The sequence below is a fragment of the Ceratotherium simum genome, chromosome 3 (assembly GCF_057802395.1).
Source record: "Ceratotherium simum simum isolate JZ-2026a chromosome 3, ASM5780239v1, whole genome shotgun sequence".
In the NCBI taxonomy this organism is placed as follows: Eukaryota; Metazoa; Chordata; class Mammalia; order Perissodactyla; family Rhinocerotidae; genus Ceratotherium; species Ceratotherium simum.
In genome coordinates this window covers 51,231,113-51,248,328 of record NC_141902.1, presented here as the reverse complement: position 1 = coordinate 51,248,328, position 17,216 = coordinate 51,231,113, and the positions used below count along the sequence as shown (strand labels likewise).

General features: G+C 36.3%; 1 protein-coding gene across 1 annotated transcript in view; it reads right to left on the bottom strand.

Annotated features, from left to right (window-relative positions):
• Positions 1-17,216, bottom strand: part of TEX9 (testis expressed 9) — a 59,383-nt gene that overhangs the window by 8,482 nt on the left and 33,685 nt on the right. The window contains exon 10 of the mRNA XM_004422010.3: positions 14,683-14,817. Coding sequence (XP_004422067.1) covers positions 14,683-14,817 — 135 coding nt within the window. The remainder of the gene's footprint in view (positions 1-14,682; positions 14,818-17,216) is intronic.

Here is a 17,216-nt window from a genome sequence, read left to right as displayed (position 1 = left end):
AGAATTCAGCCACTGCCCATGACAAGGGAGAACAAGTTTGTAATCTTGGTAAAAATTAACTGGATGAGCCTCTGCAGCAATGTGGACAATGCATAAAAGGAATCAGTGAACTTTAAGACAGATCACTAGAAGTTATTAAGTATAGGAAGATCGTATACTTGAAAAAGTGTTAAAGGAAGTCTTTCATGCAAAAGGAAAATGATACTAGAAGGAAATCTGAATCTACATACACACACATAAAAAGGAAAGAAAAAAAAAGTACCAGAAATAGTAACATGGTAAATATTAGTACCCTTTTTCTTTTAAAAAAAATCTCTCTCTCTAGGGGCCAGCCCCATGGTGTAGCGGTTAAGTTCAGCGTGCTCCGCTGAACTTATGGGGTTCATGGGTTTGGATCCCAGGCACAGACCTACAGCACTCGTCAGCCATGCTGTGGCGGCAACCCACATATAAAGTGGAGGAAGACTGGCACAGACGTTAGCTCAGGGCTAATCTTCCTCAGCAAAAAACAAAAAAAAACACAAAAAAAACAACTCTCTAAAAGAGAATTGAGAGTGATATCATTAAGATGGCAGATTAGAAAGCTCCAGGCCCTTATTCCACCAAGGAACACCCATGGAAGCACTGAATACACAATATATAGACCAGTGTAGCATTGTGAGAATTCTGGAAGCCAATTAAGCAGCAGCAGCAACCAAGTAAACACCAAATAAGGAAAAAACATTCAAAATGGTATGAAATTTCATGGCATTTATGCTCAACCTTTCTGCTCACTCTTCCAGGCATAGTGGAAGGAAGCCTCTCAATTCCCAGCTCCTCCCTCAGGATGGAAAGAAAGTGAAACTTGCTTGTGACATTCTGACTTGTCTGGGGGCTGCCTGAGGGACTGGTTTCTGTCTTGCCTGACTCAGAGTACTGATGGAATGGTGGCATAGTTTGGATGTCAGACTGGAGGCTGCTGAAAGCATTAGTGGGCACCACTGCACATGAGAATTGCAGAAGGTCTGCAGAACCACAGGTGCCTAGGGACAAGAGATTATGGGCAGAGGAATAAAATACAATAAGGCCCTGAGAAAAAGCAGGGCTGAAACGTTTAGGAAATTAAGACATTTAAATGAGAGACAAAAAAAGCTTTAAGACATACAGAAAACAATTAACAAAATGGAATAGGAACTTCTTCCTCATCAGTAATAACTTGAAATGTTAAAGGATTGAACTCCCCCATAGTTTGGAAGAAAGGATTAGAAAACCAGGATCCAACTATATGCTGTCTACAGGAGACTCACGTTAGATCTAAGGACATACATAGATTGAAAGTGAAAGTTTGGAAAGATGTTCCACCAAAAGAGAAAAGGGGTGGCTATAATAATATCAGACAAAATAGACTTTAAGTTAAAACAGTTACAAGAGACAAAGACGGGCATTCATGTAATGATAAAAGGGTCAATTCACTAAGGAGCTATGATAATTATAAATGTATATGCACCAAATATCAGATGTCCTAAATATATGAAGCAAACATTGATAGAATTGGTGGGAGAAATAGACAGCTCTACAATAATAGTAGGAGACTTCAATATCCTGCTTTTCATAATGGATAGAACAACCTGATAGAAGATCAATAAAGGAAAAGTACTTGAACACTGGTTGAACAACTATACACCACCTGGTACCCAACAATAGCAGAATATACATTTTTCTCAAGTGCATGGAACATTCTCCAGAACAGATCATATGTTAGGCCACAAAACAAGTCTTAGTAAATTTAAAAAGATTGAGGGGCTGGCCCCATGGCGTAGCAGTTAAGTGCGTGCACTCCACTGCTGGCAGCCCGGGTTCGGATCCTGGGTGTGCACTGACATACCGCTTGTCAGGCCATGCTGTGGCGGCATCCCACATAAAGTGGAGGAAGATGTGCACGGATGTTAGCTCAGGGCCAGTCTTCCTCAGCAAAAAGAGGAAGATTGGTGTGGATGTTAGCTCAGGGCTGATCTTCCTTACAAACACACTAAATAAATAAATTTAAAAAAAAAATAAAAAGATTAAAATGATGCAAAGTATCTTTCCTGTTTGCAGTGGAATGAAACTAGAAATCAATAGCAGAAGGAAAACTGGAAGATCCACAAATATGTGGGAATTAAACAACATACTCTTAAACAACCAATGGGTCAGACAAGAAATCACAAGAGAAATTAGAAAATATCTTCAAACAAATGATAATGAAAACAACATACCAAAACTTATGGGATGCAGTGAAAGCATTGCAAAGGGGGAAATTTATAGCTGTAAATGCTTACATTAAAAAAGAAGAAAGGTCTCAAATCAACAACTTAACTTTACAACTGAAGGAACTAGAAAAAGAACTAAACCCAAAGCTGGTTGAAGATAGACAACAGAAAAACAGTAGAGAAAAATCAATGAAACCAAGAGTTGGTTCTTTGAAAAGATTAACAAAATTGACTAACCTCTGCATAGACTGACCAAGAAAAAAAGGAGATGCAAATAATATCAGAAATGAAAGGGGGGACATTACAACTGATTTTACAGAAATAAAATTATGAATGGAAGAGGAGACATTACAACTGATAAAACAGAAATACAAAAGATCATAAGAGAATACTGTGAACAACTGTATACCAACAAATTGGATGCCCTAGATGAAATGGATAAAGTCCTAGAAACTCACAAACTACCAAAACTGAATGATGAAGAAACAGGAAGTCTGAACAGAGCTGTAACTAGTAAGGAGATTGAAGGAGTAATCAAAAACCTCCCAACAAAGAAAAGCCCAGGACCAGATGGCTTCACTGGTGAATTCTACCAAACATTTAAAGAAGAATTAACACAAATCATCCTCAATTTCTTCCAAAAAATTAAAGAGGATAGAACACTTCCAAACTCATTCTATGAGGCCAGCATTAACCAGATACCAAAGCCAGACAAAGACACTACAAGAAAACTACAGATCAACATCCCTGACAAATATTGATGCAAAAATCCTCAACAAAATAATAACAAACTGAATTCCACAGCACATGAAAAGGATTATACACAATGACCAAGTGGGATTTATTCCTGGAACGCAAGGATGGTTCAACATACAGAAATCAATCAATGTAACACTCCACATTAACGGAATGAAGGAAAAAAACCACATGATCATCTCGATGCAGAAAAAGCATTTGACAAGATTCAGCACACTTTCATGATAAAAACACTCAACAAACAAGGAATAGAAGGATACTCTTCAACATAATAAAAACCATCTATGAAAAGCCCACACCTAACATTATACTCAATGGTAAAAGACTGAAAGCCTTCCCTCTATGATTAGGAACAAGACAAGGATGCCTGCTTTTGCCACTTTTATTCAACATAGTATTGGAAGTTCTGGTCAGAGCAGCTAGGAAAGAAAAAGTAATAAAAGGCATCCAAATCAAAAAGAAGATTATCTCTGTTCATAGATGTCATGATCATATGTGCAGAAAACCCTAAAGATTCCACAAGAAAACAGTCAGAACTAACAAATTTGGCAAAGTTGCTGGATACAGAATCAACACACAAAAATCAATTGTTTCTATATACTAACAAAGAATACCCCTAAAAAGAAATTAAGAAAACAATTCCATTTATAATATCATCAAAAAGAATAAAATACTTAGGAATAAACGTAACCAAGGTGGTAAAAGACTTTGACATTGAAAACTTCAAAACATTGCTGAAAATATTTAAAGACAAACAAATGGAAAGATATTATGTGTTCATGGATTGGAAGACTTAATATTAAGGTGTAAATTCTGCCCAAAGAGATCTACAGATTCTGTGCAATCCCTACCAAAATCCCCATAGCATTTTTTTTACAGAAATAGATCCATGTTAATATTCATATGAAATCTCAAGGGACCACAAATAGCCAATCTTGAAAATGAGTAACAAAGTTGAGGTCTCACACTTACTGATTTCAAAACTTACTACAAAGCTGTAGTAATCAAAACAGTGTGGAACTGGCATAAAGAAAGGCATACAAGGGCCGGCCCCATGGCGTAGTGGTTAAGTGCGCGAGCTCCACTGCTGGCGGCCCAGGTTTGGATCCCGGGCGCGCACCGAAGCACCGCTTGTCAGGCCATGCTGTGGCGGCATCCCACATAAAGTAGAGGAAGATCGGCACGGATGTTAGCTCAGGGCCAGTCTTCCTCAGCAAAAAGAGGAGGATTGGCATGGATAGCTCAGGGCTGATCTTCCTCACACACACAAAAAAAGGCATACAGAACAATGGACTAGAAAGAAAGAAACCCTTGCATATAAGGCCAAATGATTTTTGACAAGGGTGCCAAGACCATTCACTGGAAAGAGACAGCCTCTTTAACAAATTGTGCTAGGAAACTGGATATCTCGATGCAGAAGAATGAAGCTGTACCCCTATCTCATACTATATACAAAAATTAACTCAAATTTGGTCAAAGACTTACATGTAAACCCTAAAACTATTAGAAGAAAACATTGGGGAAATGGTTCATGACATTGGATTTGGTTGTGATTTCTTGGATATGACACCAAAAGCACAGGCAACAAAAGAAAAAATAGATAAATTGGACTACATCAAAGGACACAATCAACAGAGTGAAAAGGCAACCTACAGAATGGGAGAAAATATTTGCAAATCATATCTGATAAAGAGTTAATATCCAGAATATATAAAGAACTCCTACAAATCAATAACCAAAACACAACCGATTAAAAAATGGGCAAAGGACTTGAATAGACATTTCTCTAAAGAAGATATACAAATGGCTAACAAACACATGAAAAGATGGTCAACATCACTAATCATTAGGGAAAGGCAAATTAAAACCACAATGAGATACTACCTAATAAACATTAGGATAACTACTATCAAAAAAACAGAAAATAACAAGCATTGGCAAGGATATGGAGAAATTGGAACTCTTGTGCATTGTTACTGAGGGTCTAAAATGGTGCAGCTGCAATGGAAAAACAGTATGGTGGTTCCTCAAAGAATTAAAAAAGACTGATCATATTATCCAGCAATTCCACATCTGGGCATATACCCAAAATGATACAAAGCAGGATCTCCAAGAGATATTTGTACACCCAAGTTCAAAGCAGCATTACTCACAATAGCCAAAAGGTGGAAGCAACCCAGTGTCCATCAACCAATGGATGGATAAACAAAATGCGGCATATACATACAATGGAATATTATTCAGCTTTGAAAAGGAATGACAGTCTGACACATGCTACAACATGGATGAAGCTTGAGGACATTATGCTAAATGAAATAAGTCATTTACAAAAAGACAAATACTGTATGATGCCACTTATGTGAGGCACCTAGAGTAGTCAAAATCACAGAAATTGAAAGTAGAATGGTGGTTGCCAGGGGTAGGAGAAAGGGGAATGGGGAATTGTTGTTTAATGGACATAGAATTTCAGTTTCTGCAAGATGAAAGAGTTATAGAGTTTAGTTGCACAACAATGTTAATGTATGTAACACTACTGAACTGTACACTTAAAAAACAAGAGGATAGGGCTGACCCAGTGGCGTAGTGGTTAAGTTCATGCACTCTGCTTCGGCAGGCTGGGGTTTGCAGGTTCGGATCCCGGGTGCGGACCTAGGCACCGCTTGTCAAGCCATGCTGTGGCAGGCGTCCCACATATAACGTAGAGGAAGATGGGCACAGATGTTAGCCCAGGGCCAATCTTCCTCAGCAAAAAGAGGAGGATTGGCAACAGATGCTAGCTCAGGGCTAATCTTCCTCAAATGCACACACAGAAAAACAACAAGAGGATCAATTTTATGTGTAGTATACCACAAGTAAAATTTTTCTGGGCCGGCCCTGTGGCTTGGCGGTTGAGTGCTCGCGCTCCACTGCTGGCTGCCCGGGTTCAGATCCCGGACGCGCACCGCTTCTCCGGCCATGCTGAGGCCGTGTCCCACATGCAGCGACTGGAGGGATGTGCAGCTATGACATACAACTATCTACTGGGGCTTTGAGGGAAAAAATAAATAAATAAAATCTTTAAAAAAAAAAAAAAATTTTTTTCTTAATTTAAAGTTAATTAACTCTTTAAAGCAAAAAAGTCACAATATAGTGTGGGGTTTATGTATAAGTAAAATGTATGACAACAATAGCAAAAAGGGAAGAAGAGAGTAAATGGAAGTATACTGCTAAAAGGTTCTTAAACATTCATAGAATGCTATAATATTACTTGAAGGCAGACAATGACAAGTTGAAGATGATAAATGCTAAAACATGCACACAAAAAGAAGTGGAGATAATGAGCCAATAAAGGAGATAAAATGGAATCATTAAAAGTATTCAAAAAAAAAAGGAGAAAAATAAAGGGAAAAGAACATATGGTAATAAAAAACAAATAGCAAGTTAATATAATTAAACCCAACCATATTAATAATCACATTGAATGTAATGGCCTAAACATCTCAATTAAAAAGTCAGATTGTCAGACTGGATAAAAAGAAAAAGGAAAACTCAACTGTATGCTGCCTACAAGAAGATACAAAGGAGTTATAAGTAAAAGGATGGAAAAAGATAAGCTAATGCTAACTAATTAAAAGAAAACTGAAGTTACTTAAAATATAACAAAGTACTTATCAGAACAAAGACTATTATCAGGAATATAAATAGTTATGTCACAATAATAAAGGGTTCAATTCTTTAAGAGGATATAACAATCTTAAATGTTTATATACCTAATAACAGAGTTCTAAAGTACATGATGCAAAAATTGACAAAACTGAAAGGAGAAATAGACAAATCCACAATTCTGTTCAGAGATCGGTACCCCTCCTTTAATCATTGGTAGAACAAGTAGACAGAAAATACGTAAAGATACAGAAGATTTGAACAACACTATCAAGCAACTTGACGTAGTTGACATTTATAGACTATTCCACCCAATAAATGCAAACTATACGTTCTTTTCAAGGGGACATGGAATATTTACCAATTTAAACTACATTCTGGGCCATAAAACAAGTCTCTATAAATTTGCAACGATTCAAATAAGACCAAATGCATTATCTGTCCATGATGGAATTAAATTAGAAATCAATAAGAAAGGTATCTGGAAAAATCCCCAAATATTTGTAAATGAAATGATAAGCTTCTAAATAACTCATGAGTTAAAAAAGAAATCAAAAGGAAAATTAGAAAGTATTCTGAATGGAATTAAAATGAAAACATGACAAATCAAAATTGGTGGGATATAGCTAAAGGAATACATAGAGGAAAATTTACAACGTTAAATGCTTATATTAGAAAAGAAAGATTTCAAATCAATAGTCTCTGCTTCCATTTTAAGAAATGAGAAAAAGAACAAATTGAACCCAAAGTAGAGAAGGAAGGAAATAATAAAGAGAAGAGCAGAAATCAATAAAAAAGAAAACAAAAACAATAGAGGAAAATCAATAAAACTAGATTTAGTAAGTCTAGAGTAAGTTTGATCAGGAAAAGAAGACACAAATTACCAGTATCAAGAATAGGGGCGGGGGGAGACACAAGAATGTGGGAGGAACATCACTATAGATTCTATTCTATTCTATGTCGTATTCAAAGGACAATAAGGGAATAATATAAAAAACTGTATGCCAATAAGTTTGACGACATAGATAAAATGGTCAGATTCCTTGAAAGACACACTCAAATCACACAATAAAATACATAGAGCCTCTATACAGGCATATCTCAAAGATATTGCAGGTTTGGTTCCAGACCATCACAATAAAGCAAATATTGCAATAAAGTGAGCCACACGAATTTTTTTGTTTGCCAGTGCATATAAAAGTTATGTTTACACTATACTGTAGTCTATTAAATGTGCAATAGCATTATGTCTAAAAAAAAACAATGTACATACCTTAATTTAAGAATATTGCTAAAAAATGCAAATGCTGTTAGCAAAATGGCACCAATAGACTTGCTCGACACAGGGTTGCCACAAACCTTCAATTTGTTAAAAAAATGCAATATCTGCAAATCACAATAAAGCAAAGAGCAATAAAATGAGGTATGCCTGAATAGAATACTTTTGTATCTGTCAAAGAAATTGAATTTGAAGTTTAAAATCTTCCCATGTGAACTAAGAATGATTTTTTTTTATCTTGAAAGGGTTAAATAAATTTTAAAAAAGAGAGAACCAGTGAAGAATATGCAGCAGGGGCCATACGTAGCCCACAAAACCTAAAACAGTTATTAGTTGGCCTTTTACAGAAAAAGCTTGCCTATCCTTGGTCTGTGTAGAATCCTAAATATTCTAGAATAAGTGACTTTAGCAAAGTTTCAAGATGCAAGTTCAATATACAAAAGTAAACTGTATTTCTCTATTCTAGCAACAAATAATTGGAAATTGGGATTTACAAAATTCACAATAATATGAAAAAAGATGAAATAGGGATGTTTGATAAGTGTTCATCAACAGATGAATGGATGAAGAAGTTGTGGTATATACATGCAACGGATTATTCAGCCATAAAAAAAGAGGAAATCTTGCCATTTGCAACAACATGGATTGCTTATATGTTTATATGCACTATGCCTATCACTTATATGTGGAATCCAAAAAAAAAAAAAAAAACCCCAATTCATAGAAAAACAGATCAGATTTATGGTGACCAGAAATGGGGGCTGGCGGGAAGGGGGATTGGATGAAGGTGGTCAAAAGGTACAAACTTCCTGTTGTAAGATAAAAAAATGCTAGGGATGTAATGTACAACATGATGACTGTAGTTAACACAGCTGCATGGTATATTTGAAAGTTGTTAAGAGAGTTCTGATCACCAAGAAGAAAACATTTTTTTTGTATTTATATGAGATGATGGATATTAACTACACTTATTGTGGTAATCATTTCACAATATATGTAAGTCAAATCATTGTGCTGTACATCTTAAACTTATACAGTGCTGTATGTCAATTATATCTCAATAAAACTGGGGAAAAGATATCAAGATGGCAAATAAGTGCATGAAGATGCTTAAGATCATTAGTCATTAGGGAAATGCAAATTAAAAGCACAATGAGATACCATTAGGTACCCATTAGAACAGTTAAAATATAAAAGACTGACTATATCAAGAGTTGGTGAGGACATGGAACGGCTGAAACTTTCATATGCTGCTGCTGAGAATGTAAAGTGGTATAACCATTTTGGAAAACAGTTGGCAGTTGAACATACATCTGTAATACAACCCAGACATTTGACTACTAGGTATTTACCCAAGAGAAATGAAAGCATACGTCCACAAAGACTTATATGTGAATGTTCACAGCAGTTTTATTTGTAATAGCCCAAAACTAGAAACAACACTAATGCCCATCAACAGGTAGTAGAGTTTGGTATTTATACCGTGTGTAAAATTATTAAAAGTGAACTACTGTCACATGCAACAACATGGATGAATCTCAAAATAACTGTACTGAGTAAAAAGTCACATTTTTAAAAAGAATATAAAATTCTACAAAATGCAAACAAGTTGCCTGGAGATGGGAGGGTGGGAGAAGAGCATAGAACATAAAGGGGCACAAGGAAACTTCTGGGGGTAATGGATATATTCCTTATCTTTATTGTGGTGATTGTTTCACAGGTATACACATAGTCAAAACTCATCAAATTTTATACTTTAAATATGTGTAGGTTTATTGTATGTCAATTATACCCCAATAAATGTGAAAAAATAGAAATATATATACCTAAAGATACACAAATGAAAAAATTGTGGGACACAGATAAAGTATAACTTTGAGGGAAATTTTAGTTTGAATGCTGTGTTAGAAAAGAAGGGATGAAAATCAATGATGTAAGACTTCAATTTAAGAAGCTGGAAAAAGAGCAAATGAAAAACTAAAGCAAGTAGATAAAAGGATACAATAAGGAGAATTCAGTGAAAACAGTGAACAGACAATAAAGAAAATAAAACCAAAAGTTGGTTCTTTGAAAAGATTAATTGATAACTCGTTAACAAGATTGATCAGGGAATAAAAAAACACAACATGGATGAATCTCAACATTATGCCTAGTGAAAGAAGCCAGTCACAAAAGAATACATTCTATGCAATTCCATTTATATGAAATTCAAGAACAGGATATCAGAACAGTGGTATCTCTGAGAGGAGGACGTAGTGCCTGGAAAGAGATGTAAGGGAACTTTCTAGGGGTGATGAAAATATTCTATATGTTGACTGAAGTGGTGGTTACACAGATGTACAAGAGCCCAAACTCACTGAATTATACACGTAAAATCCATGTGGGCCGGCCCCGTGGCTTAGCGGTTAAGTGTGCGTGCTCCGCTGCTGGCAGCCCGGGTTCGGATCCCGGGCGCGCACCGATGCACCGCTTCTCCGGCCATGCTGAGGCCGCGTCCCACATACAGCAACTAGAAGGATGTGCAGCTATGACATACAACTATCTACTGGGGCTTTGGGGAAAAAAAAAAGGAGGAGGATTGGCAATAGATGTTAGCTCAGGGCCGGTCTTCCTCAGCAAAAAGAGGAGGATTAGCATGGATGTTAGCTCAGAGCTGATCTTCCTCACAAAATAAATAAATAAAATCCATGCCTTTTTTGTATGTAAATTCAATATAAAAATTCACTCAACGCTTATGTCCCCCTAGCTCTACCTTTTAGCTAAGCTTCTTGAAAGATTACATACATCCACTGTCTCCATTTCCTCACCTGCATTCATTTTTCATCTTCCTTGAATTTAGCTTCTTCCCTATCACTCTATCAAGACATTTCTGACTAAGATCACTTCTATGTTGTTAAATCCAGCAAATTTTTTCAGTTCTCATACAACTTGACCTCTCAGTAGTATTCAACACTGTTGACCGCTTCTTTTGAAATACTGGTTTTGAAATACTGGAATTCTTCAAAGCTCAGCCCTAAGCCCTTGCTTCTCTCCCCCTCTCACTCTATCCTATCTTCCTAGTGAACACTAATGGCTTCTGCTACTATCTCTGTGCAGACTTCTTCCCTAAATCTTGACATCTCGCCTTGGAGTTCTCGGAATATCTTCAAACTTATCATGTTCTACAACAAATCAATCTGCTTCCCCAAACCTACTCCAGTGTTTCTTATTTCAGTGAATGGCACTATATACCTAATTCTGAAAACCAGAAGTCAAAACATCCTTAAGCTTCCCTTTCCCACAATCCCATATCCAGTCCATCACCACATCCTGGTGATTTTCTCTCCTAGATGTATTTTTTGATACGTGGTTTCTCGCCATTTCTACCACTGTCAGTTTAGTCCAAGCTACATCATCATCTCTTATACTACTACTCTTAACCAGTCTATCTGCATCCGTTCTGGCCCCCTTCCAATCGATTCTCCACATTACAAACAGAGAAATACTTTCCAGATGCATATCTGATCATGGCATAGTCTCCCTTCACCTTTTTCAAAATAACCATATAGTAGCTTTCTACTGCTCTTTGGATAAAATCCAAAATACTTAACATGGCCTCAAGGACCACGCTGGTTTGGCCTCTACCTATGTTTGAAACCTCACTTTGCAACATTCCCTTCACATCCATCCCTGGCTTTCATTACCTTGTCTTCTTTCCTGCCATAGAGCCATTTTTTACATACTATTCCTTCTATCCATAATCTCTCCCCTGGCACATAACTCCTACATATTATTCAGATCTTAGCTTAGAACTACATTTTTTAAAAAGCATTCAGTGACCTGGTTACCTGCTCAAAGCACTGTGTACCCTCCTTCATGGCATTTATCACAGTTGCACCTTAGTTTTGCTTGATGAATTGTCAAAATAACATCCAACTTCTCCACTATAAAGTGCATGACTATAAGGACTACATTTATTTTTTATTACCTTTATATCTCCAGCCTCTAGTAAACATCTGGCAGGTACCTAGCAGGCCCTCATAAATATTTCTAAATGAATTAATGAAGAATTAGAAATTATCTGTTCCTAAATGAACATGGACTTGGTGACATATTTTAAATGGACTTCAAGCAACCATCTAATCAAATGCCCTGTTTTTAAGTAGAATTCCAGTTAAACCATCACAGAGTTGTCTTTCATCATTCCTTTCTTCAATGTGTTTCAGAGGCAATTACTGTCTTCCAGGCACTGAGGCACAGAAGTGTATGAGACAGTCAAGGTTTCTGCACTCATTCATGCAGCATCTGGTTTAAGCTGGATGCTTAAAGTTGACTGACTTTTCATGGCAAAAGTTACTCTTATTCTAAAACCAGATTACTTGTTTCCTAATCTCTGTGGAGAATGTTTATCATTATTTTCTAAATAAATCTTTAACTTTCTGATGACTATGAGGCAATCTCGTTCTATTTTATGGAAACTTTACTATTTCTTAAACATGTAGACCTGAATAATTATAATTGCCTACCTAACTATAATTATATGTGTAATCATAATGAGAAGCAAGGTACAAAGAATTAAAATGGAAAAAAAATATACCTTCTCACAAAAGAAAAACATATACAGATTAGACTCCAAGGAAAAACTTACTACATATCCTGAAAACATCCCTCAAAAATAAAAGTTAGAAATAAGGCAAATAATTGAAAAATCAAAAACTTAAAACATATACTTTTTTTTTCCAGAAATCTGAAATAAGTTGCATTTAAGAACTCTGTTCTCAAAACACCTACTTGATAATAAATAGTAAGTAATATATACAGAAAATGTTATGCCACTGTGTTTAAATCGATTACCCATAATGCAGACCTGGGGTCAGAAGTTTGTCTTGAACACATCTACGTTGTTTTTATAGTGCTGATGGTTTTAAACTGAGTTGTTCACATACCCAGTCCTCATTACTTGAACTTGCAAAATGGCTGGCTAGAATTAGAAGAGTCATCTGTTGTCATGGAAACAAGTTTTTCTTTCTACTTCTCTAATGTGTGCGCTAAAATAGAGATCAAATCTACAACCAGAGTTAGCAAATCCTGACAAATACATGGTTATCCCATTTTATTTTCTTCAAAATCCCTTTAGAATGCACCAAATTGGAAATAATACTCTAATAACATGCTAACTATCGGCAAGTTTGTAAAGATGACTTACTAACTTGTTCATTTAATAACTTCTATTAATAAATCCCAGTCATCGTGCCATCATTAATGGCTCTTGAACATGAAGAGTCTGATCACACAGCATAAACTATCTCACAGAAGACAGCTTAAAACTCTGTAGTCACTGTAACATATTTGTCTCTATTAAACATGTTGGAGGACTTAACAAGATCAGTTTAGTTCTGTGTCCTATTAAATGTTACTAATTTAATCCAGAATGTATCATCTGTGTCTGTAATTGCAGTGGCTCTTAATTTCATCATCCAGGCCATTGTTAAATTATTAAATATTGTCCTAAGGGAAAGATTCCACTGGAACATCACTTTCAGGCTGACACAAAACCAAAAACTCATAGCCAATATTTATAGAGGGTACAAAAGGCTTTCACACATATACATATTTGAGCCTTCATTTATTCAACAGATATTTCGAGAATTGAGTGCTAATTCTATGCCAATCATTGGCTAGATACTGGGGACACAATGGTCATCCTTACAATAACTCTAATAGTGGTTATCAAAATGTTGTCTCATCACCTGGGAACTTGTTAAAACTGCACATTCTCAGGCCTCACCCCAGACCTAATGAATCAGAAACTCTGAGGTAGGGCTGAGTAATCCAGGAATCTTTAACAAGCCCTCCAGGTGATTCTGATACATGATCAAGTTTGAGAATCACTGCCCTGTAAAATAGCTCCTTACATTATACAGTAGTATACAGTAGTTCCCAATTATCCACGGTTTCACTTTCCACGGTTTCAGTTATCCCCGGTCAACTGTGGTCCGAAAATATTAAATGGAAAATTCCAGAAATAAACAATTCATAAGTTTTAAATTGCACACTGTTTTGAGTAGTGTGATGAAATCTCATGCCGTCCTGTTCCCTCCTGCCTGGGACATGAATCATCCGTTTGTCCAGTGGATCCACACTGTATACGCTACCCACTTGTTAGTCACTTAGTAGCCATCTCAGTTATCAGATCTACTGTTGCAGTATCACAGTGTTGTGTTCAAGTACCCCTTATTTTACTTAATAATGGTCTCAAAGTGCAAGAGTAGTGATGCTGGCAATTCGGATATGCCAAAGAGAAGCCATAAAGTGCTTCCTTTAAGTGAAGAGAACATAGCATATATAGGGTTCGGTACTATCCGGGGTTTCAGGCATCCACTAAGGGCCTTAAAACGTACCTCTCCTGTGGATAAGGGGGCCTACCCTATATTAGAAAACTGAGGCTCTGAAAAGGATATCACAGACTTGAGATACAAAAGAGACTTTTTTCCACCATTTATCCCCAGAGATAGAAAAGTGTCTGGCATATAATATGGGCACACAATAAAGATTTGTTGGATGAAAAAAATGAATGAATCCTCCAAAGACTTGTGCTGTCACCCAATTATGGCAATAGCCCAAGCAATATAATCCTAACTTACTGAAAATGTACATATTGATAATGAATGTATTTCTTCTCAAAAGAGAAATGTTCACCATGACACCAAGAATTATAATTTAAAAACTATTTTTGACTCTTGCATAAAAGAAATTACCAAGGGTGATCAGTACCAAAACTATTCAATTTTTCCATACCTTGTTATTTTGCCTTAATTTACTTAACTCTAATTTATACTTTTCTGCTTCTTCTAGAGCTCTATTCAAGCGGACTTCTGTGGCACTTTGACTAGTGGCAGCCTGTTTTTGTAGTCTTCTTTTATCTTCTAATTCCTGTAGAGTAAAAGAGATATATGGAACATTTATAAATATAAGTTCCCTCTATTATTTTGCAACAATTTTCCATTTCGAGATTCTTTGCTTTCTCCCGAATTTTACACATACACACACACACACACGGCCAGAGGCTGAGCACTGATGATAGAAGTCTCAAGGAATTCTTACCCTGAATCGGTATTAGGAAAATATATCCTTAAAGATGTAGTCGTGAGTTAGGCTTTCAAATTACTTTTTATTTGGAATTTTCTGCCTCTTTTTATTGACCTCAAGTACAGTATACATGTCCTCTATATTTATTTTATAAGCAACTCTTTATAACTATAGTTCTTCCTTTGGGAACCTCCCAAAACACTAATGTAAGACAAATTCTCTCGTAAATACCGTGTTTGTGTAAACCTGACACAAAGTATATCATTTAAAAAAATATTTGTTAAATACAGAGCATTCCATATTAGCCTTATAGGAAAATCTCAATTCTGAGCAAAAACAACAGATCTTATGGACTATCTTCCACATCTTGGGGTGGGTTTAGACCTGCATTTCTGCCAATATTCTAAGAGATGCTGTTGCAGCAAGTCTACAAGCCACACATGAAAAAACAAGAACATACAGGATAAACTTTCAACTCTACCATAATCTGGCACCATAAGCTCATCTCCTGCCACAGGTGTTACCCTCAGCTACATCAGCAGTACCTGGATCTCTCCCAAACAGTCATGATGTTTCCCGCCTCTGGACCTTTGCTCACATTCTTCTTTCTGCTCTGATCCCTCCCTATTCCTCATTTTTACCTGGCTAGCTCCCACTCATCCTTTAAGACTCAGCTAGGGCTGTACACTAGAGTTTTACCTCCTCCCGGCAGCTTTCCCTCACTATCTCCTCCCTATTCTCCCAAACTGGATTAGGTATCCTTTCTTCAGAGCTTCTTATCACCTTGATGTACATATAATCATAGCACCTGCTGTGTGGAACTGAAATTATCCATTTACTTCATTTCCCCCACTATAGTGTAAGCTCTAGAGGACAGGAACTGTCTTAATTTCTATATTCTTATATGCTACTTTAATAGCATATAAACAGCACTAATGACATGTTTATTAAACTGAATTTATTTTGTAATACTTAACTCACTCTTCTTTGTATCCCCACACAATGCCTAGTACAGAGCCTTATACAAAGCAGATACTCAATAGATACCATGGAATTGAAATGATGCAGTTAAAAATACAGTTGTCTGTTTTCTTCTTTTATAATTTTTTCTCCTGGCTTCATCACTACATTTTATTTGAAAACTGATCTCCCTAGCTCTGAGTAATTAAGGGGAAAACAAAACAAAACATAACACATGCTGCTCTTTATGTAGGTTTCTAAACAAATCAAACTGTGTGTGGATACCATCTGCTATCACCAGCCTTCTTCACAGCTTTGTGGGTAGTAGCTACACTAAGAGCAAGCCTGATTTATCTCACTGTTCACATGGAAAAAGCACAGATTCTCATTAGCTACAAAGTCCACAATTCTTGCTGCCTCATTTCAGCCTCCTCTCATAAGAATGTGGAAATGAATCTTTGATCTTCTCTTTCCAACTGGTGACTGTGTAACTTATTTCACAGAAAAATGAAAAGCACCCTTCACCACAAGATGTTCCCCTACCCTTGAATCAATACTGCCCCCGCTTCTTGGGAGAAGTGAAAAAAAAAGGATAGTCAGAAGAATAGTAAAGTAGGAAATAAAGTTTTCCTATATGAGTAAATCCACTAAAGAAAAGGAAACCCTTAACAAAAACTTGAAAACATTTCTGTTTTCGATCATACTCAAGTACTTTTTACAGAGTGAAGATACCAATATCATTATGAAAGCTTGCATCCTGAAAATACGCCATAAAGGAAAGCCATCGTTACCAAAAAAATTAAGCAGTTTACATGTTGCTAGAGAAAAATTTTATGCAAAATCTCAAGCCCTGAATTTTACATTAGTTTTTAAAAGAAAGAACTGGATAGCTTAAAGAAAATCAAGTCTAACTTTAAAACTCAAATACTATGAGATCCAACAAGAAATAATGTGCCATTCTCTCATAATTTTTAAAGTATGCATAAGGTCCTGGGAAAGGGCAGGAAGAGAAAGAGGTATGTATCAGTAGCTACAGCACAAGACAAAATGTAGTAAATGCTTTAAGAGTAACACCAACTGCCAGAGTAATTCAGATGAGGAAGAATCAGATGAGAACAAATAAATGATCAGATAAGGTGGCTAAGATACAAAAAGCAATAAACTTGGAGTCAGAAAACCTGCCAGCTGTGGTAGACTCAGTTTCCACATCTGAAATTGAGAGTAATAATATCTAGACCTAATATGTTTTACTTCTTCAACACATTTATCAAGCACTTACTATT